General features: G+C 40.1%; 1 protein-coding gene across 1 annotated transcript in view; it reads left to right on the forward strand.

Annotated features, from left to right (window-relative positions):
• Positions 1–6809: 6809 nt before the first annotated feature.
• Positions 6810–17564, forward strand: part of STAM (signal transducing adaptor molecule) — a 56483-nt gene continuing 45728 nt past the window's right edge. The window contains exons 1-2 of the mRNA XM_027847981.1: positions 6810–6919; positions 17172–17256. Of these exons, the coding sequence (XP_027703782.1) occupies positions 6880–6919; positions 17172–17256 (125 nt within the window). The 5' untranslated portion in view covers positions 6810–6879. The remainder of the gene's footprint in view (positions 6920–17171; positions 17257–17564) is intronic.

Consider the following 17564-nt stretch of genomic DNA (forward strand, 5'->3'; position numbering starts at 1 on the left):
TCCTCTTCCTGACTTCTCTGTTTCTGTTGAGAGTACTATCAGTCACCCAGGTTTGAAGCCTTAGTTATTCTCCTCACTCTCTTAACTCATATCCAATTGGTTGCCAAATCTCATCCTTTGTAGCTCTTATCTCTTTCTTTCCACTCATAGGCCCACCCCCACCATTTTAGGCCATCAGTTATGTCTACCTAGTACTACACTGGAATTTGCAAAATATGATTTAAGCCTCTTGAGGATAGGGATGGTCTTGCTTTTAAATCCCTATACTAGAATAGTATATATAGATCGAGTAAGTCCTCAATACTTATTGATTGGCATTTAAAGTTCTTTACAATCTCATTCCAATTCACCTTTCCTGGATTATTACATATTTTCCGTTTCAAATACTCATCGTTCTAGTCAAACTGACCTGTTTTTCCTCATAAAAATTACTTCTGCTAAACTTTTTAACAGCACAGACTGTCATGCCTGGAAAACAATTCTTCTGCCACTTATCCCTTTAAAACTCAGTTTAAGTGCCACCCTACACGAAGCCTTTCCTAATCCCCTTAGCTACTGATGTTCCTCCATCCACAATTTAAAATACATACACACGTATATATACATATTACCCACACACAACTTTATATGCACATTTGATACATAGGTACCAACATACTTTGTATCTATGTGTATGTACTGCTTCCTCTGATAGAATATTCATCCTTTGAAATTTAGGAGTTTTATTTTTAACTTTGCATGCCTAGAGTTTAGTACAACGGATGACATACAGTACATACAAAGTAAGTACTTGCTTATTTGTTGTCAAAGTCTTTGAAAACCCAGGTTCACCTATACAATATGATAAAATAGTGGAACATAACTTCAGTGGAAGAAGACAGGTTATATGTCAGCGATATAATGGAATTTTTAAAATGCTATTATAATAAAATCAATACATACAACTTCCCGAGTTCATTCTGAAATGTTAGCATTTATTTTTATGATTAGTTTTGTTCATATTAAAATGAACACTACTTCCCATAAGGTAACTTTTAAAAACACATAAAAATGTAAACATTTATTCAAACACAACATATAAAAATCCTCGTTTCATTCATTCAGTTATTTACTGAGTACTTACTGTGTACATAACACTGCACTAGGCACAAAGGCAGATACAAAGGAGTATAAGTCAAGGTACTCGTTCTCCATGAACTTGCAGTCTAATGAAGAGTTAAATACTGAAACAAAATAAATATATAATTAAGTCCCAAGATGAATGGCATAGAATTAGACAATGAGTGCCGTAGGTCAGAAAACAGAGACATCCATTGTAGTCAGGAAAATACTTTTGAAGGAAGTAAAACCTGTGTGAGGCATTGATAATTGGTAAGATTTAGACAGGCAGAGAAGACAGTGAGAGGTATTCCAGGTCAGAAGGAAAGGAATGAACAAAAGCTTGGAAAAAAGATTGAGTATGTGGTGTTGAGGGTCAGTGAGGAATTCTTGGCTGGTTGGAACAGAGAGCTGGTGTTAAGGAAAAGTAAGATAAAATTGGAGGGGTAAACTAGGGCCAGAGCATGGAGAGTATTTCATCCTAGACTCTGGAGACTGAGCTTTATTTTATCTTAGTTTTTTGAGTAGGAAAATGGTGTAACAAAATCCATATTTTAGAAATTTAATCTAGCATGTAAATGACAGATTTGATTCCATTAAAAAATACAGGATCTACCATAGTATTTTAAATAGTAAATTATCTTGATGCATTTACAAGTTTCACTCATTTAAAAATGAACTTTTACAAACTGTTCTTGAGTACCTCAGGTAAAATGAGGAATGCTTGTATTTTGTAACATAAGGGAAACTTATTACTGCAGTATTTTGCATTTCATATTAAACCTATTTATGTTCACTATGTATTTCATACTTATCAATTTTTATGCTTATAACCCATATTTATATAGCATCTTAATATTTACAAAGCAATTACCTCCCAACAACCCTAAGAAATAGGAAGAACAAACATTTTGTTGTTGGTGCTCCGTCATTTGTTTGAATTTAACTTGTGACCCCCTTTGGAGTTTTCCTGGCAAAGATACTGGAGTGGTTTGTCATTTCCTTCTCCAGCTCATTTTACAGATGAAAAACTAAGGCAAACAGCGTCAAGTGACTTGCCCAGGGTCACACAACTAGTACGTGTCTGAGGCCAGATTTGGACTCAAGAAGATGAGTCTTCCTGATGTCAGGTACTCTATCCATTTCATCACCTAGGATCATTAGCATCATAAACACCTTTTCTCTGTTTCTCCCCTGGGATGGATGTATGGGGTGTTCAGGGAGTACTAGCACCTCTGGTTCCAGGGCTTGCCAGCCCTTTTCAGCACTGCTCATACATCTTTGGTGTCTACCTGTTACTCAGCTCTGCAGACAGGTTAAATCAGGTTGAGGGTATCGGAAGGAACTCTAACCTGTCAGTGAATTAGGGGGGTGTCTACCCCAAGCTTGAGAGACTTCCTCCAAGAGAATGGGCAGATGAGAACAATTTGTTCCAATGGCTACGAAGAGGGTTGAAGCAGGTACTGTACATTGCTTAGAGCTTGGTCAGACATTGAGAATGCCAAGGTCATACACTGCATCCTGGGCCACTGCCAGCTGTCTTGACTTTTGTCTTGCACACTCGATTTCAATGACTCTGGAAGAGAGAGTGAAGTTGAGGACTTTGTGCAACTCTGCCTCACTTAAATCCAATTCACGAGCAAGTCAAGACATAATCCTATGATGTTATTGGTCCTCTTCCTAAACCGAAGGAATAACAACATTTCTCTCCTGAAAGGGCAAGTAGCATTCTTATCTAAAAGAGAAATAATAAACTCTTAATAACCTTAAAGCTTTTCTATATTTATGTTCCTGAACCTTAAAATAACAAAGTATTGTGATACAAGTGTATTTATATGCCTGGTTCTGATTTTCTTAGGGTGGAAAAACCTTTTCTCACTCAGATACAATATAAGGGTAATACATTTTAAATATACAATCTTTTTTTTTTTTTTTTGGTGAGGCAATTGGGGTTAAGTGACTTGTCCACAGAAAACTGAGGCCCAAAGTGGGGATCTGCCCAAAATTATACCAGTAGTTAAGTGACAGTTGAAATTTCCAATATTAGAAAGTGGTTCAAGTACTACAATGAATGTTTATGACAGGTATTGCACATTTTCAGGTTTTGATGTCATTAATATTTTAAGCAAGAACACCTAGGTCATTTTCTGCTTGTTTCCTTTGGTAGAGGTTATTTTAATTTGCGCTATTTCTAAGCAAAATCTCTCAGCTAGTATTATGAGAATGTGGATTTTCACTCTGGTTATGCCTACTCACACAAATTTGAAGCCAGTACAATACTCACATGATACTTTCACATACTCACATATATTCCATGTAGTATTAAAAGGCAATATACTTTTGACTATTGAGAAGGTAGTTAACATGTAACAATAATACATACCACATAGATTTTATCAAATTACCTTTTGGAAATTTAGATGACAAGAATGTTATAATTATTTGTAATTCTCTAGATTTTTGTTCAAATAATTCTGAACTTTATGTGTAGTTCAAAATTATTAATAATAAAATAAATGGTATGTTAACTTTTATAAATAAAATAACCTTCTAGGAAATAGACAATGTTAACAAGATGAATATTCCTTACTGCTTGATTTACACAGCTACCATGTCATACTTAACATATACCCATGATGATCAAGGCTTAAACAATCTGGTCACCAGAACCCTGCTGGCAACTGAAGAGTTTTATCTCATTATTTTGGTATGAAACTCAACCAGATCCTTTTTCCTAAGTGCTTGGCTCTTTCATCAGGCCATTTTGAGAATGTGCTTCAGGCACTGCCCAGGAGCTGGAGCTGGATATACAGCAATTACCTGAGCAATTATAGTAGGTTTCTTTGGAAAGAACTCCCTAATCAGCTTTCAACCCTATTAACTGTAACACTTGTGGAGAATTTTGTGGCTTAGAAAACATGTATGAGACTATGACAGGCAGGGCTGTCATGGTAAGAGGAGCCAGACATTTGTGCTGAATACCCTACATTTTTTCAAGCACTGATAATAGCTGGCTATGTTTCTCTTGCTAAGCTTTATAATGTTTGTGAGCTAAATTTAAAAAAATAATCTTCATTAAATATTTAAGAACCTGGGTAAACAGAATCTGAAATACACAAGGGAGGCAAGAGACAGAAAGCAAAGATAGCTACAGAATGTAAATTTCTTGAGCATGGACTGTTTCATGTTTCTGTGGATACCCCCAGTACCTAGCAGGATACCTAGCACACAGTAAATACTTAATACATATTTGTTGATTAAGAGGTCTTTCACCTCAGAGAATTTACAGTAAAGTGATATATCCTTTTACATATCCTTTGTATTCCTCCAAGAGAATCTAAGTTTCACTACAGCAGACAATTTCAATTTTGATTTTCCATCCCCAATGCTTAATACAGTGCCTTGTCTAAGGGTTCAGTGTTTATTGAAATAAATTAAATAAAACAATCAGATCAGTGTAAAGCACAATATTACATGGAATCAAGGGTCCTGGGTTCAAAATTTCAGTCTCTGCCACTTTACCATCATGACCAACTTAAAGTCACTTAAGCTGTTTAGACTGGTTTCTTATATTTTAATTGAATAAAATTTAAAATAAATTATGGTATATTAATGTATACTACTGTGTTATACTATTGCGTTATATATACTAGCTATACTATTGTGCTACAAGAAATAAAGAGATAGTTTTAAAGAAACCTATGAAGACTGGTATAAACTGATGCTGAGTGAAGCAAGCAGAACCAGAAAAGTTTAAAAAAAAATGAACTCCAAGGCTTCAGAATTCTGATCAATGCAATGGCCAACCATGATTCCAGAGTAATGATGATGGATGAATGCTGCCCATCTCATGACAGCGAGATGAATTAATAGGCAAAATGAGAAACATTTTAAGAACTGGACAGCTTATCTGTGCTTATATAACAAGGGCTCTTTTTTTTTTCTTCCCTCCACTAGGTGAGGGAAGAAATATAACTGATTGCATAATTTGTTTTAAAAATGAGATAAGGTTGGAGTAGATGATTTCTGAGTTATCTCCCAATTCTAAATCTATGCCCCTGTGCACTGAAGAGTCATAAAACAAAGTGATTTGTGAGCTAATGGAGGAAGGGTGTGAGGGAATGTTTTTCATCCATTGAGTGGAGATTTTTCTAGAAGTATGTGAAACTGCATTTTATACTGCTTTTTTCTTTGCTCAAGAACTTCACTGGCTCAATACTAGTTCTACTGTGTGGTGGCATTTTCTTCTGAGGATAACTTTGGTAACTGCCATGGAGTGAAAACTGTGTTTTGTATTGTTCCATTCATTCTAAGGACATTTCGGTGACTTAATTACCAACCCTCCAGATGGGAGCAGTTAACTTCAGATAACAAAAGTGGAGGACATTATCTAGAACTAAGTGACACAGTATTATGCATTTTTCCCTCCCCTGAAAGCCATACCTCCAAACACTGTCTTTTCTGAGATGTGGGGGTGAGGTTTTTCAAGAGCATGGCAGCAAAAACTCCTGTTGTTCTAAGAAATGATTCCCCCCCCAACTCCCTCTAAAAACCACACTGTGTGTGTGTGTGCGTGTGTGTCAAGGGTTCCTTTGGCAGTCTTGTGTGTGTGTGTCATGGGTTCCTTTGGCAGTCTTCTGGAATCTTTGTCAGAATGTTTTTAAACGAATGAAGTACGAAGCCAGGACTACAAAGCCGGTGACTCAGCTGACAAATCATGAGGCTTGGAAGTCAGGAAGTCCTACAACCAGTCCAGTTTTGCCTCTTGGGCACTTCTAATTCCCTCTGGGCAGATCTCTCTCAGCCTCAGTTTCCTCTTTTCTAAAATGGGAATAAAAGCACCTAACTCACAAGGTTTTGAGGATCAACTGAAAGCAACATGCAAAGGGTTTAGCAAGTATCAAAGAGCTACATAAATGCTAATACTCTATTACAATAATACTCTAATAATAATAGCCTTCACAAAGAGCTCCGGTGGGAGGTAGGTGCTATTCTGAGCCCCATTTCACAGATAAGGAAACTGAGGCAGGCAGCGGTAACGTGACGCGCCTAAGGTCACACTGCCAGGAAGTGTCTGGAGCTGGATTTGAATTCTGGTAACTCATTTTCGACGGGTGACAAGCACTTAAAAACCGCGTTGGTGCAGGGGCAGGGCTCCGGGACGAGCCCGCTCTGCCTCCCTCCGGCCCACGGGAACTTGCGCACGCTCCCCGGGCTTGGCAGCGAGGGAACGGGGCTTTTGTCGCCCGGCCGTGCCGTTCCTTCCCAAGCGGGCCGAGAGCTCCCGCACGTGTCCCGGCAAAGGACGCAGGCCCTGAAGCCTGCCCCCTGCCCCGGCCGCCGCGCCGCCGCTTCTCCCGAGCCTCCTCAGCGGGGCCGGGATCTTAACCGAGCGGGCCTGCTGGCCGCAGCGCGCCTGAAGGACCTCGCCCTCCTGGGAGCCGGGTCGCGCCAAGTGCGAGCCGAGACCGAAGAAGAAAATACCAGTTGCGTTCACGGCCAAGGGCGAGTGTTTACAAACAGGCTGAGAACGTGGTCCGGTTGGAATTTTTTCCCGCTGGGGCTGGGAGCAGGCAGTGCGGAGGCAGCCCCGCTTCCCGGCATGCCCCGCAGCCGAGGACCCCTGCTCCTTCCTCCCCTCCTCGCTGGTCCCCGCCCCGCACCTCCCCTCAGGGCCGTCGCTGCCGCCGCCGCGGTCGCCGTCGCCGGGGGAGAGCCGAGGAGGCACTCGCCGTTTCCAGGCGTCTCCGAGGAGACGCCGCCGCCGCCGCCGCCGCGGAGATGCCTCTCTTTGCCACCAACCCCTTCGACCAGGATGTGGGTAAGTGTACCCCAGGCCGCTCCCGGTGGGCCCCGGCCTCCGGCCCCAGCAGCTGTCAGCGGGCCCCGGGCGGGGCGGGGGGCGGCGGCCCATCCTCAGCGCCCCGGGCCTGGCGCGCCCCGGAGCTGCTCCGGGCTGTGGGAAGAACCGCTTCGAGGGTGCCAATGTAGACGGCCCGGGCCCAGGAACAGAGCTAGCGGCTTGGAAGTTGTAATCTGGGGATGGGACGGTGTCCCCGGAAGGTCTGTCCTTTATCGATTATCTCCCTTGGTACTTAGTTTTATCCTGGAGAGCAGGAACTATATCGCTGCCTTTCTTGATATCCTCTATGCTTAGTACAGCGACTGGCATATCATAGGCGCCTAATAAATGCTTATCGACCAGACGTGTTGGGCTCATGGTGCTTCTCAGGCTTGGGAAATCCAATTGGGAAGAGGGGTTGAGGATCCTGACGATATCTATTTAGTATAATCAATCAGTTATTTATTAAGCGCCTACTAGGTGCCCGGCATTGTGCTAAGCACTGGGAATACAAAAGAAGGCAAAAGATAGTCCCCGACTTCGAGGAGCTTATAGTCGATCGGGGGAGACAACATGCAAACAAAGATGTACAAAGCAAACCACGTACAGGATAAATCAGTCAACACACATTTTATTAAACACCTGCTGTATGTTAAGCTCTTTGCTCATCAGTGGAGGGTTCAGAAAGAGGCAGAAGACGGTCCCTGCTCCTAAGGAGCTTGCAGTCTAATGGGGTAGACAACATGCAAACAAATATATGCAAAGTAAGCTATATACAGAATAAATAGGAAATAATTAAAAGAGGGAAGGCACTAGAACTGGAGTTAGGGAAGGTTTCCAGTAGAAGGTGAGATTTTAGTTGGGATTTAAAGGGAGCCAGGGTAGTGAGTAGTCTTAGCAGAGGAAGGGCAGCATTCCAGGCCTGGGGGACAGCCAGAGAAAATATAAACAATATTTAGATGAAAAGCCAGATTAGAGGAAGGAAGATTGGATTTGGGAGTCAGGAATTAGATTGAAAGCTTATTGGGGTAGGGACTATTTTTTGCCTCTTTTTGTATCCCTAGTGCTTTAGCACAGTGCCTGGCACATAGTGGTTGATTAATATGGTTGTAACCTGTCCCAATCACTGTATGTTCCACCGTGGTTAATCACTTAACTTTGCCCGTTTCCTTACCTATCAAATGGAGATACTCTTACAGAGGGTAAGAATTAACATTAAAAAAATGCTTCTTGCAGAAGGTGGGATTTTAACTGGAGCTTCAGGGAAGCCAGAAGGCAGAGAAGAGGAAGAGAGCATTCTTAGCATGGGGAGCCAACTTGTGGAAGGGGTCCTGGAGATAATAATACCTAGCGTTTATATGATGCTCTAAGGTCACAAAACACTTTACAAAAATTATTTCATTTTATCCTCATGACAACTCTAAGCAGGGTAGGGGTTATTACTACCCCCATTTTACAGATGACAAAACTGAGGCATTGAGAGGTTAAATTACTTGGCCTGTGGTCACATAGCTAAGGAATGTCTGAAGAAAGATTAAAACTTAGCATTGTTTTAGGAACAGCGGGGAAATCTGAGTCACTGGATTGTAGAACATGTGGATAGGAGTAAGGTGTAAGAAAACTGGAAAGGTAGGACAGGCCTACGGGATAAAGAGCTTTAAAAGCCAAAGGGAGGATTTTATACGTCACCCTGAAGGCAATAGGGAGGCCACTGGAGTCTTATAAAACAGGGGTGTGATGTCATTAGACCAAGCAAGCACTTTGCAGACTTCAAGTGCCATATAAATGTCAGTTAATTTGTTGTTTTTTTTTTTACCACACAAGATTCCAAATCTGATAGAGAGCCTTTGGAACAAACATAGCAGGAAAAAGGGAGGATAGCTATCAGTTTTGCATTTCAAGCCCAAACCCTGGAAGGAACATGGAAAGATTGCATCTTCTGTAGGGGACCAGATACCTTTGTATTCTTGCCCTTCTAAGGATAGAGACTGAGAAGATCAACAGAGAAGATCTTTATGTTGAGAAGTCTGAAAGGTGCTCTTTTTTGTGTTACTGTGTTGATTGATGTTTCACTGTTAATAGCATCTGAGAGTTCTGCCTAGTTCAGCAAGTTGTTTTTCTGGCCTGAGGGAGGTGGTAATTAAGGGACTTAGGGGCTCTTGGGATGAGAGTTTGGAGTCTGGTATGGGAATGCCTTTGGTAACTGTACTTTGTGAGTAATTTCTCTGAAGGCACAGAAACTATACTAATATAATGACAGCAACTGCATAAGATAGAGTTGGGTATTGTAATACAAAAAGCAGGATGTAAGTGGGAAGTTTGTGGTTCTTTTTTTTTTGTTTGTTTGTTTTGGTTTTTGTTGTATTGGTTAGTCAATGGGGTTAAGTGACTTGCCCAGTGTCACACAGCTAGTAAGTGTCAAGTGTCTAAAGCCTGATTTGAACTCTTCAGTCTCCAGGGCTGGTGCTGTAAGTTTGTGGTTTTTTGATGAAGCTATAAAGTACAGTTATTTTATAAAGGCCTTTGATGTTACTGTACCTCTTTTACCTCTGTAGCTTCCAGGTGTTGAATTTTGTTATTTTAAGTTCCTTATAGCCTTCCATAAAAGGAGGGTCCTATTTTAGATTTTGAAGTAATTTTCTACTCATCTTGATTTTAAAGCAGCTACTTGACTATGTTTAATATTTTCTAGGGGACTGCTTGAGTGCTATTGGTGTGAAAAATACATGACCTAAATTAATAACTTCAAGCTTAATTCTTTAGAGTTGCCAGTACTAGCCTTTGGTGAAAAGTACCTTGAAAGCCTTACCTTTGAAGAGGTTACCAGTCAGTCAAAAAGCATTTATACTATGGTCCAGGCACTGTGCTACACTTTGGAGATATAAAGAAAGGAAAAGACAGTCCCTGCCCTCAAGGAGCTCACCATCTAATGAGTAAAGACCACACCTACAAAGAAGCTGAAAAGCAAAGGGCTGGTGGTGGGCTTGGAGGGCAGCCGGGTGGGAAATGTCTGCCCCCTCTTATGTAGAAGATTTGGGTGAAGCTCTCTATTGTCCACTCTCCAGTCAGAAAGAGAAAAGGGGTATGTACTGAAGAGGTGTAAATTTCTGAGTTGATTTGACTTTGGAGGAGGATGAGTTAATAGACAATTGGAGATGCCTGGAGTTTATTGAGTAGTGAAAGTGTCATGGTCAGGCCCGAGCTTTAGGAAGATTACTGTAATAGTTGAGTGGAGGATTGACTGAGGTGAAGAGAGACATGTGGCAGGGAGACCAACCAGCAGGCTGTTTCAGTGGTCCATGTGGGAAGTAGAAGGCCTGCTTCAGGGTGGTAGCAGTATTGGAGGAGAGAAGGGGGCCTATGGGAAAGATCTTAGGAAGTTAAAATTAACAGGCCTTGGCAACATATTGGATTGGGATTGGGGTGGGGAAGGAGGTGAGGTCTGAAAAGGAGTGAGGAGTCAGAAATAATACCAAGGTTGCCCCTTGCAAGCCTCGGAGAATGGAAGGATGGTGTTCTCAGCAGTAATAGGAAGTTAAGAAGAACAGGGTGGGATTGGAGGAAAAGATAATAGGTTCCATTTTGGATGCATTGAGTTTAAGATGTCCACTGGACAATCTAGTTCTAAATGCCTAATAGGCGGTTGGAGATGTGAGACTGGAGGTCAGGGAAATTGGGGAGATTAGATGAGTAGATTTCATCTGCATAGAGATAATAATTAAATTGATGGGAGCTGATAAGATCACCTAGTGAGATAGAGAAGAGGGCCTGTGGAAAATCCAGGCTTAGCAGGCATGACTTGAATGAAGATCTCAGAGACTGAGAACGAGCTATCAGATCAGTTGGAGGAGGAGAACTAGGAGGGAATAGTGTTAGAAAACTAAGAGAAGAGAGTATCAAGGAAAAGAGGTTGGTCAACAGAATTTAAGTAACCCAGTAAAGGTCCTATAGGCAGAAAGCCTACCTAAGTAGCAGAAGACCCAGGTTCTCTGACTCCGGAAGTAGTAAGTACTTTCTGCTACATCACAAACCATGGTTAATCAACAAGTATTTATTTAATATTTCTCCTTTGTATAGCACTGTTCCAGGTACTGTAGAGTACAACTGAAGTATGAAATACAGTCCCATCTTGTAAAGATTTTATAATATGATAAAAGCTTTTCAGGTAAGTGCTAGGTCATTACTATAGCATAGCCTGATAGATAATAAGGCCCCTTTTTCATAACTGAGTCTCTTTTTTTCTTATTCTCAAAGTGACAATTAATCTCCATGAGAACAGTTTGTAAATTGGGCTGGCCCACAACCCGGTGTCTTCTCCCTGAAGTAAAAAGACAACACAACTTTTTTTATCCATTTGTAATTTTATAGAAGTGTTTTTTACTGTCATGTGGTGACTCTAGTTTTGTTTCAGTTGATACAATTTATTAAAGATATGAAGTTCTTTATAAAATGTTTAAATTTATTAAAGTTGTAAAATTATTTTCTAAATACTAACCTTTGGCTTATATTATTCTTTTCTGGGCCTGTTTTTTTTATCTGTGTAGGGATTTAGTGAAACTCCTGCCAGTGGTGCAAATCTTCATGGAGAACTGAGACATTTAGTGACTTGTTCTTGGTCACATACATAGCTAATATGTGTCTAACTTGACACTGTTCCTGACTCCATGGATAGCATAGGTTAACATGCTGGAAGAGATCATGAGATTAGAGTTCATGCAGAGGTTGGAAACTATAGCACCCCTTCAGGAGCTAAGAATGGTTTTTACATGTTTAAATGCAACAAAGCTTTTTTAAATACGTAAAAGCCATTCTTTGGTTGTCCTCAGGTTGTTTGCTGATCCCTGCATCTAATCTATTTATTCTGCAGCTAGGTACTTGAGTTCTAGGAACGTTAAGAGCCTTTCCAAAGTTATACAAGTAGAAAGTGGCAAAGCGGGTTTCTGAGCCCTGGTCTTCTCCAGATCCAGTACTTTTTACTACACTGTGCCGTTCATACTTTTATGACATTTTTCGTAAATTGAAAGATGTTTTTAAGTTTTGTTGGGATGAAGTTATATTGTGACATTTACTTTCAAGAAGCAATCAAATGGGGGCAGCTAGGTGGTGCAGTGGATACAGCTCCTGCCTTGGAGTCAGGAGGACCTGAGTTCAAATGCGACCTCAGACACTTGACACTTACTAGCTGTGTGACCCTTGGCAAGTCGTTTAACCCCAATTGCCTCAACACCCCCAACCCCCACCAAAAAAAAAGGAAGCAATCAAATGTTTTAGTTTAAGAAAAGTAACATTTTCTAAAACTTCTGTTAAGTTTTTACTGTTTTAATCAAAATATCAAAGGATAGTTTAGACATACTTTAGAATACATATCCAAATAGAACTTAATATTTCGTAGCACATAAGCCAAGTGACCAGCAGCAAGTCATTTGAACTCTGTGTCAGGCAACTCTCTAAGACTCATAAGTTGTGAAACAGTGGCCTTTGTTCTTCTAGATTGCTAGTAGGCATTTCCCGAGAGTTGCCTGCAGTGATGAAGTCACAGGCTAAGAAAGAATTTTGTTTTTGGTTACAGGGCTGCCTTCTCTCCCCTTTCTAACCCAAGAAAGAAAATTGTATCCAATTTAACATTTATTGAATGCCTACTATGTCTCAGGCACTGGGGATTAAAAAAAAAATTAAACATCCCTTGCCCTCAGGGAGCTTGCATACTATTGGGGAGGAACAACAGGCATTTGGAAAATTAATTACATATGTGTGTACAGGTTGTTTTTGGGGGAGGGCAATAGCAACTGTAGAAATTGGCCTCATGTAGAAGGTAGCACTTGAGCTGAGCTTTGAAGGATGCTACAAATTTTCTGAGATTTGAGGAGAGATCAGAGATGGAACGTCATGTCCAGGCGACAGCAGTCAGGCTAGTGTGGCTGTATTGTGGAGCATGTATAGGAGAGGAATGTGGAGCCAGGTTGGGAAGGGCCTTCAGAGTGAGGTTGAAGTGTTGGCCATTCAGCCACCAAAATGGCATTCACACATAGGTAAATCTGCTAAAGAAGCTACATTGATCCCCACCTGCTCCCAGAATAAAATATAAGCACTTCAACCTTGCTTTCATTCAGTTTCTTCTATTGTGGTTGAGAAGGTATCTTAATTTATTTTGATAAAAAAAATCAAGATTTTAGGGTACAATACACGGGTTGGAGTATCACCAGACATAACAGCACAAGACAGAAGCTAGTATAGAGAAGGTAAAGTAAAGCAAAACAAGCAAGCTTTACTGAGAGGAGATATACTCATGATACAAGGGGGAGGAGGAGCAGTCAGGGATGATGGAAACAGGTGAGGTCTGCTGGGAGTCAGTGGAAGGGGATCACCAAAGCCAGTGAATCTTGATGAGTTTTCATAGGGTTCTTATTTGGGTTAAGTAGAACTGGACATTTGGTGGCAAGGAGCCCGGACCATGGGCCTGGCATGCTGGTCAAAGATCTGAGAGTGATGCTGATTCATGCTGATTCACATGGGGAGGAGAGGGGGGAGGGCAGGGGATAACCTGGGGAATTGGCTGTTGATTTTTAGATTCCCTGAAAGGGAGCTTTCAGCCTTACTATAGGTCTTACTCTGGTAGGATGACTTAGGATATTTGGGATTTCCTGGTTTTAGCACTACTGAGGTCCTTCCAGGAGAGTTTAGGCTAGATAACCTCTAAAGGACTGGCTATTTCTAAATCTATGATCTTATGATTCTCTGAGCCAGGTTTTCCAAATATATTATATACATATATCCAGGGATATGAGAAGCTTGTCAAAAGGGATACAGGAAATATCTGGCCAATATTTTATTGTTCTATTGAAATGTTTCAATAAAGTGCCTAGTGTGTGCCAGGTATGTTGCTAAGTGCCTGCTACTCAAAAGTAGCAGTGTAAGTGAAAGCTAATAACTTCTCTGTGAATCAGGATTTGCTGATACTATACAAAGAATTAAATGTATTGAGTTGACAAGAAATAAAATCAAGGGTCTCATTCATTAATTTATTTGACTTTGTTTTGATAAACATTTAACAACTATATGGTACTAGAACATTACGTGTTGAAGTTTTTTTAATTAAAAATTATTATTTTTATTTTGTTTCTGATGTGGATGTGCATGGTAAACTTTAGAACTTATTTCCTTTCATTTTGAATAAAGAACATAGGGAAGGTTTACTGAAAGCCAAGTCAGAAAAAAGTGGAATGAGCAGTTAATGAGTAGTTAGTCAATGGAATATTGCTTACCATGTGCAATATGCTGTTGTATTTTTGACATATTCAAGTCAACATGTTAAGTTCCTGTTGTGTGTATATGTCTTTATTGAGAATGTGAAGTTCATATGAATTGACTGTCCATTAAGATGAACTTTTTCATCTTCCATTTACGTTGACAAAGAATGCTTCTTGAAATGAAGGAATAAATTCAGTTATGTATGGGATATGGTTTTTTTTAATGATAGGAATATATCTCTGAAACAGCACCATAACCTAATGGGAAAATATAGTTTTACATATAAATTTTTGTTTACATGGAGAACATTTAATATGTAAAATTAGGTATGTTGTTTAAACTTTTATGTATGTAGTCAGGGAATTAGAAAAAAATGAAGATTTACTAGGATGTTTAGAATAATTGAAACCATTTCTACTTATCTAGGAACTTTTAATTCAGGACGTTGGTTTTAAACAATTTGAAGGTAGGTTTTTATGGAAAGAAAAGGCTCAATGTTAGAATGGTTGGAGGCACCTCAGAAAATGGTGACCCTTTGTCATCTTTGTATCCTTCGCCTAGCACAATTTTTCCATATAGGTGAGTAATAAATTTTATTGAATTGAATGCTGACATGTTGTGTAGGATGACAGGTTAACTTGATTGAAGTGGAATGTACCACCCAGAGATAGCTAAATATCAAGAGTATTTAGATAAGAAAGTATATTAAAAGCTATAAAAATTGAAAAGTGGAGTAAATTGGGAGTTGCTGGAAGGGTCTGAAAATTCAAAGTGATATGATCAAAATAATTCATGAGAAAAGAGAGGAGAGAATTGAGACAGGGAGTAGTCAGAAGGCTATTATAGTTATGTGGGTACTAGTTAGGGCTCATGTTTGAAAGTGAGCTTGGTAAAATTACAAAGAATCAGAGTTTGGTCGAAGAATGGATTTATGAAGCAAAGAGAAGAGTAGACTTACATGCCTCTGAGGCTGCAAGATGTGGCATTAGGAATATTGTTACTATTGAAAAATGAGCAAATCGAAGAGGGATCTGGTGAAAAAAGATGAACGTTACTCTGCCTTCAACATTGAATGTGAAGAGAGGAATAGAATTGTTAGTTATTAAGCTGATAAATTTGTAATGAAAATAGTCTCATTTTGTTGATAAAAAAGGCACACCCCCAGGTATGGTATTCTGAAATTATAAATTATAATGAGGTGGCCCTTCTCCTTGCTGAGGCAAACCCCTCTCTGTGAACAAATGATCCCACTCCATCCCATCTTCTACAGCAGATTGTACCCTCTAACATCTCCATTCTGTCACATATCTTCAGTCTATTTCAGTCTTCAATTTATCCAAAACTGAACCTATACCTTTTCCTCCAAATCCTCCTCTTCCAAAATTCCCTGTTATTGCTGAGAGGACCACCATCCTTCCAAGGGGCAACCTAGGTGTCATTCTTGACTCTTTGCTGTCCTTTACACAGTTGCCCCCTCCACTCTTCCACCAGCCCCAGTACAGTCTGTTGCCAAGGCCTGTCAGTTTTACCTTCCTAAGATTTCTCTAGTAGGTCCCCTTTTCTTCGATGCTGCCACCACCTTGGAGCAGGTCTTCAACTTTTCCTACCTGGACTATTGCAGTAGCCCGCTGGTTGGTCTCCCTGTCACAGGTCTCTACCTGCCCCAGTTCATCTTCCACTCAGCTATCAGAGTGTTTTCTCAAAGCATAGGCCTGACCGTGGTGTTGTTGTTGTCGTTGTTGTCGTGTGTCTGATTGTTCCATGACCCAGTGGACCCTAACACATGTTGACAAGATACTGCAGTGGTTTGCCATTCCTTCTCCAGTGCCTGACCGTGATATCTGCCTTCAATAAACCCCAGTGGCTATCACTAATTGGATCAAATACAAGACCCTCAGTTTGGCATTAAGAGCCCTTTTTAACTCCCTCCACCTCAACCTTCTTATTCTTTATACCTCCCCATATAATTCTGCATCACATGATGCTGGCCTCCCTGCTGTTCCCCCAACAAAACGCTTCTGACTCCAGGCTTTTTTACTGTCTGTACTTTTTGCCTGGAATGCCCTCATTTCCAACTCCTGGCTTCCTTCAAGTCTCAGCTAAAATTTCATCTTCTATAAGAAGCCTTTATTGATCCCCCTTAATATTAGTGCCTTCCCTCTGTTTATTATCTCCAGTTTATTCTGTACATAGCTTATTTATGTGGTTATTTTTATATTATCTCCCTCATTAGACTTGTAAACTCCTTGCTCAAGTATCCAGGGGTGGGGAACCTGAGGCCTCAAGGCCACAAGGGGCCCTCTAGGTTCTCAAGTGCTGCCCTTTGATTGAATCCAAACTTCACAGAACAAATCCCCTTAATAAAAGGATTTGTTCTGAAAAAGTTGGACTCAGTAAAAAGGTCTCAACCAACGACCTAGAGGGCCACATGGGACTTATAGGCTGCCGGTTTCCCACCCCGGTGTAGACTGTCTTTAGCCTTGTATCCTCAGTCACTTAGTACATAGTAGGCACTCAATAAATGTTTATTGACTGACTCACTTTAACTTTTATTCATTGCTGCTGTTAAACATATTTGAAACATGAAAGGAGTCAAAGAATTATAATCAACAGTAAATTGTGGGCTTCACTATTTAAATAGATGAGGATTTCTAGTCACTTCTTAATTTAGTGAGGATAAGTAAACTGGTATTGCCTGTTCCATTTTGGTAGTAATATTTTTATTTTTTATTTTTTTGTTTTTGTTTTTTTGGCTAAGCAATGGGGTTAAATGACTTGCCCAGGATCACACAGCTAGTGAGTGTCATGTGTCTGAGGCGGCATTTGAACTCAGGTCCTCCTGAATCCAGGGCCAGTACTCTATCCACTGCGCCACCTAGCTGCCCCTGGTAGTAATATTTTTATAACGTGCTTTATGTATTTAACTTGATTACAAAATATTAACTACTAATACATTTATTCTATACTGTTTTTAAATCAACAGAGAAAGCAACCAGTGAGATGAATACTGCTGAAGATTGGGGTCTTATCTTGGATATTTGTGATAAAGTAGGCCAGTCTCGTACTGGGTAAGTATAAACTTTCTGAGAATTTCCATTTTGTTTCCTTCCTACTTAAATATGATTAGATACCATAATATAGCTAGATTAGACACTGTCATTCAATTTTTAAAAAGTCTACTAGGAATTTTTAAAATGTCTGCAAGAAGACTGAAGGATTCCGATTCTAGTCTTTATAAGGGTAGGGATTATTCACCTTTCACCTTGCTTTGCATGGCACCATGATTGTTTTAGTAAATAATATTTGTTGATAATAGGAACACTGGACTAAATGTACAAAGAAGTAATTTTTTTTTTTGAAGCAAGCATTGCTTTCT

The sequence above is a fragment of the Vombatus ursinus genome, unplaced genomic scaffold, assembly GCF_900497805.2.
Source record: "Vombatus ursinus unplaced genomic scaffold, bare-nosed wombat genome assembly UNPS02005459.1, whole genome shotgun sequence".
In the NCBI taxonomy this organism is placed as follows: domain Eukaryota; kingdom Metazoa; phylum Chordata; class Mammalia; order Diprotodontia; family Vombatidae; genus Vombatus; species Vombatus ursinus.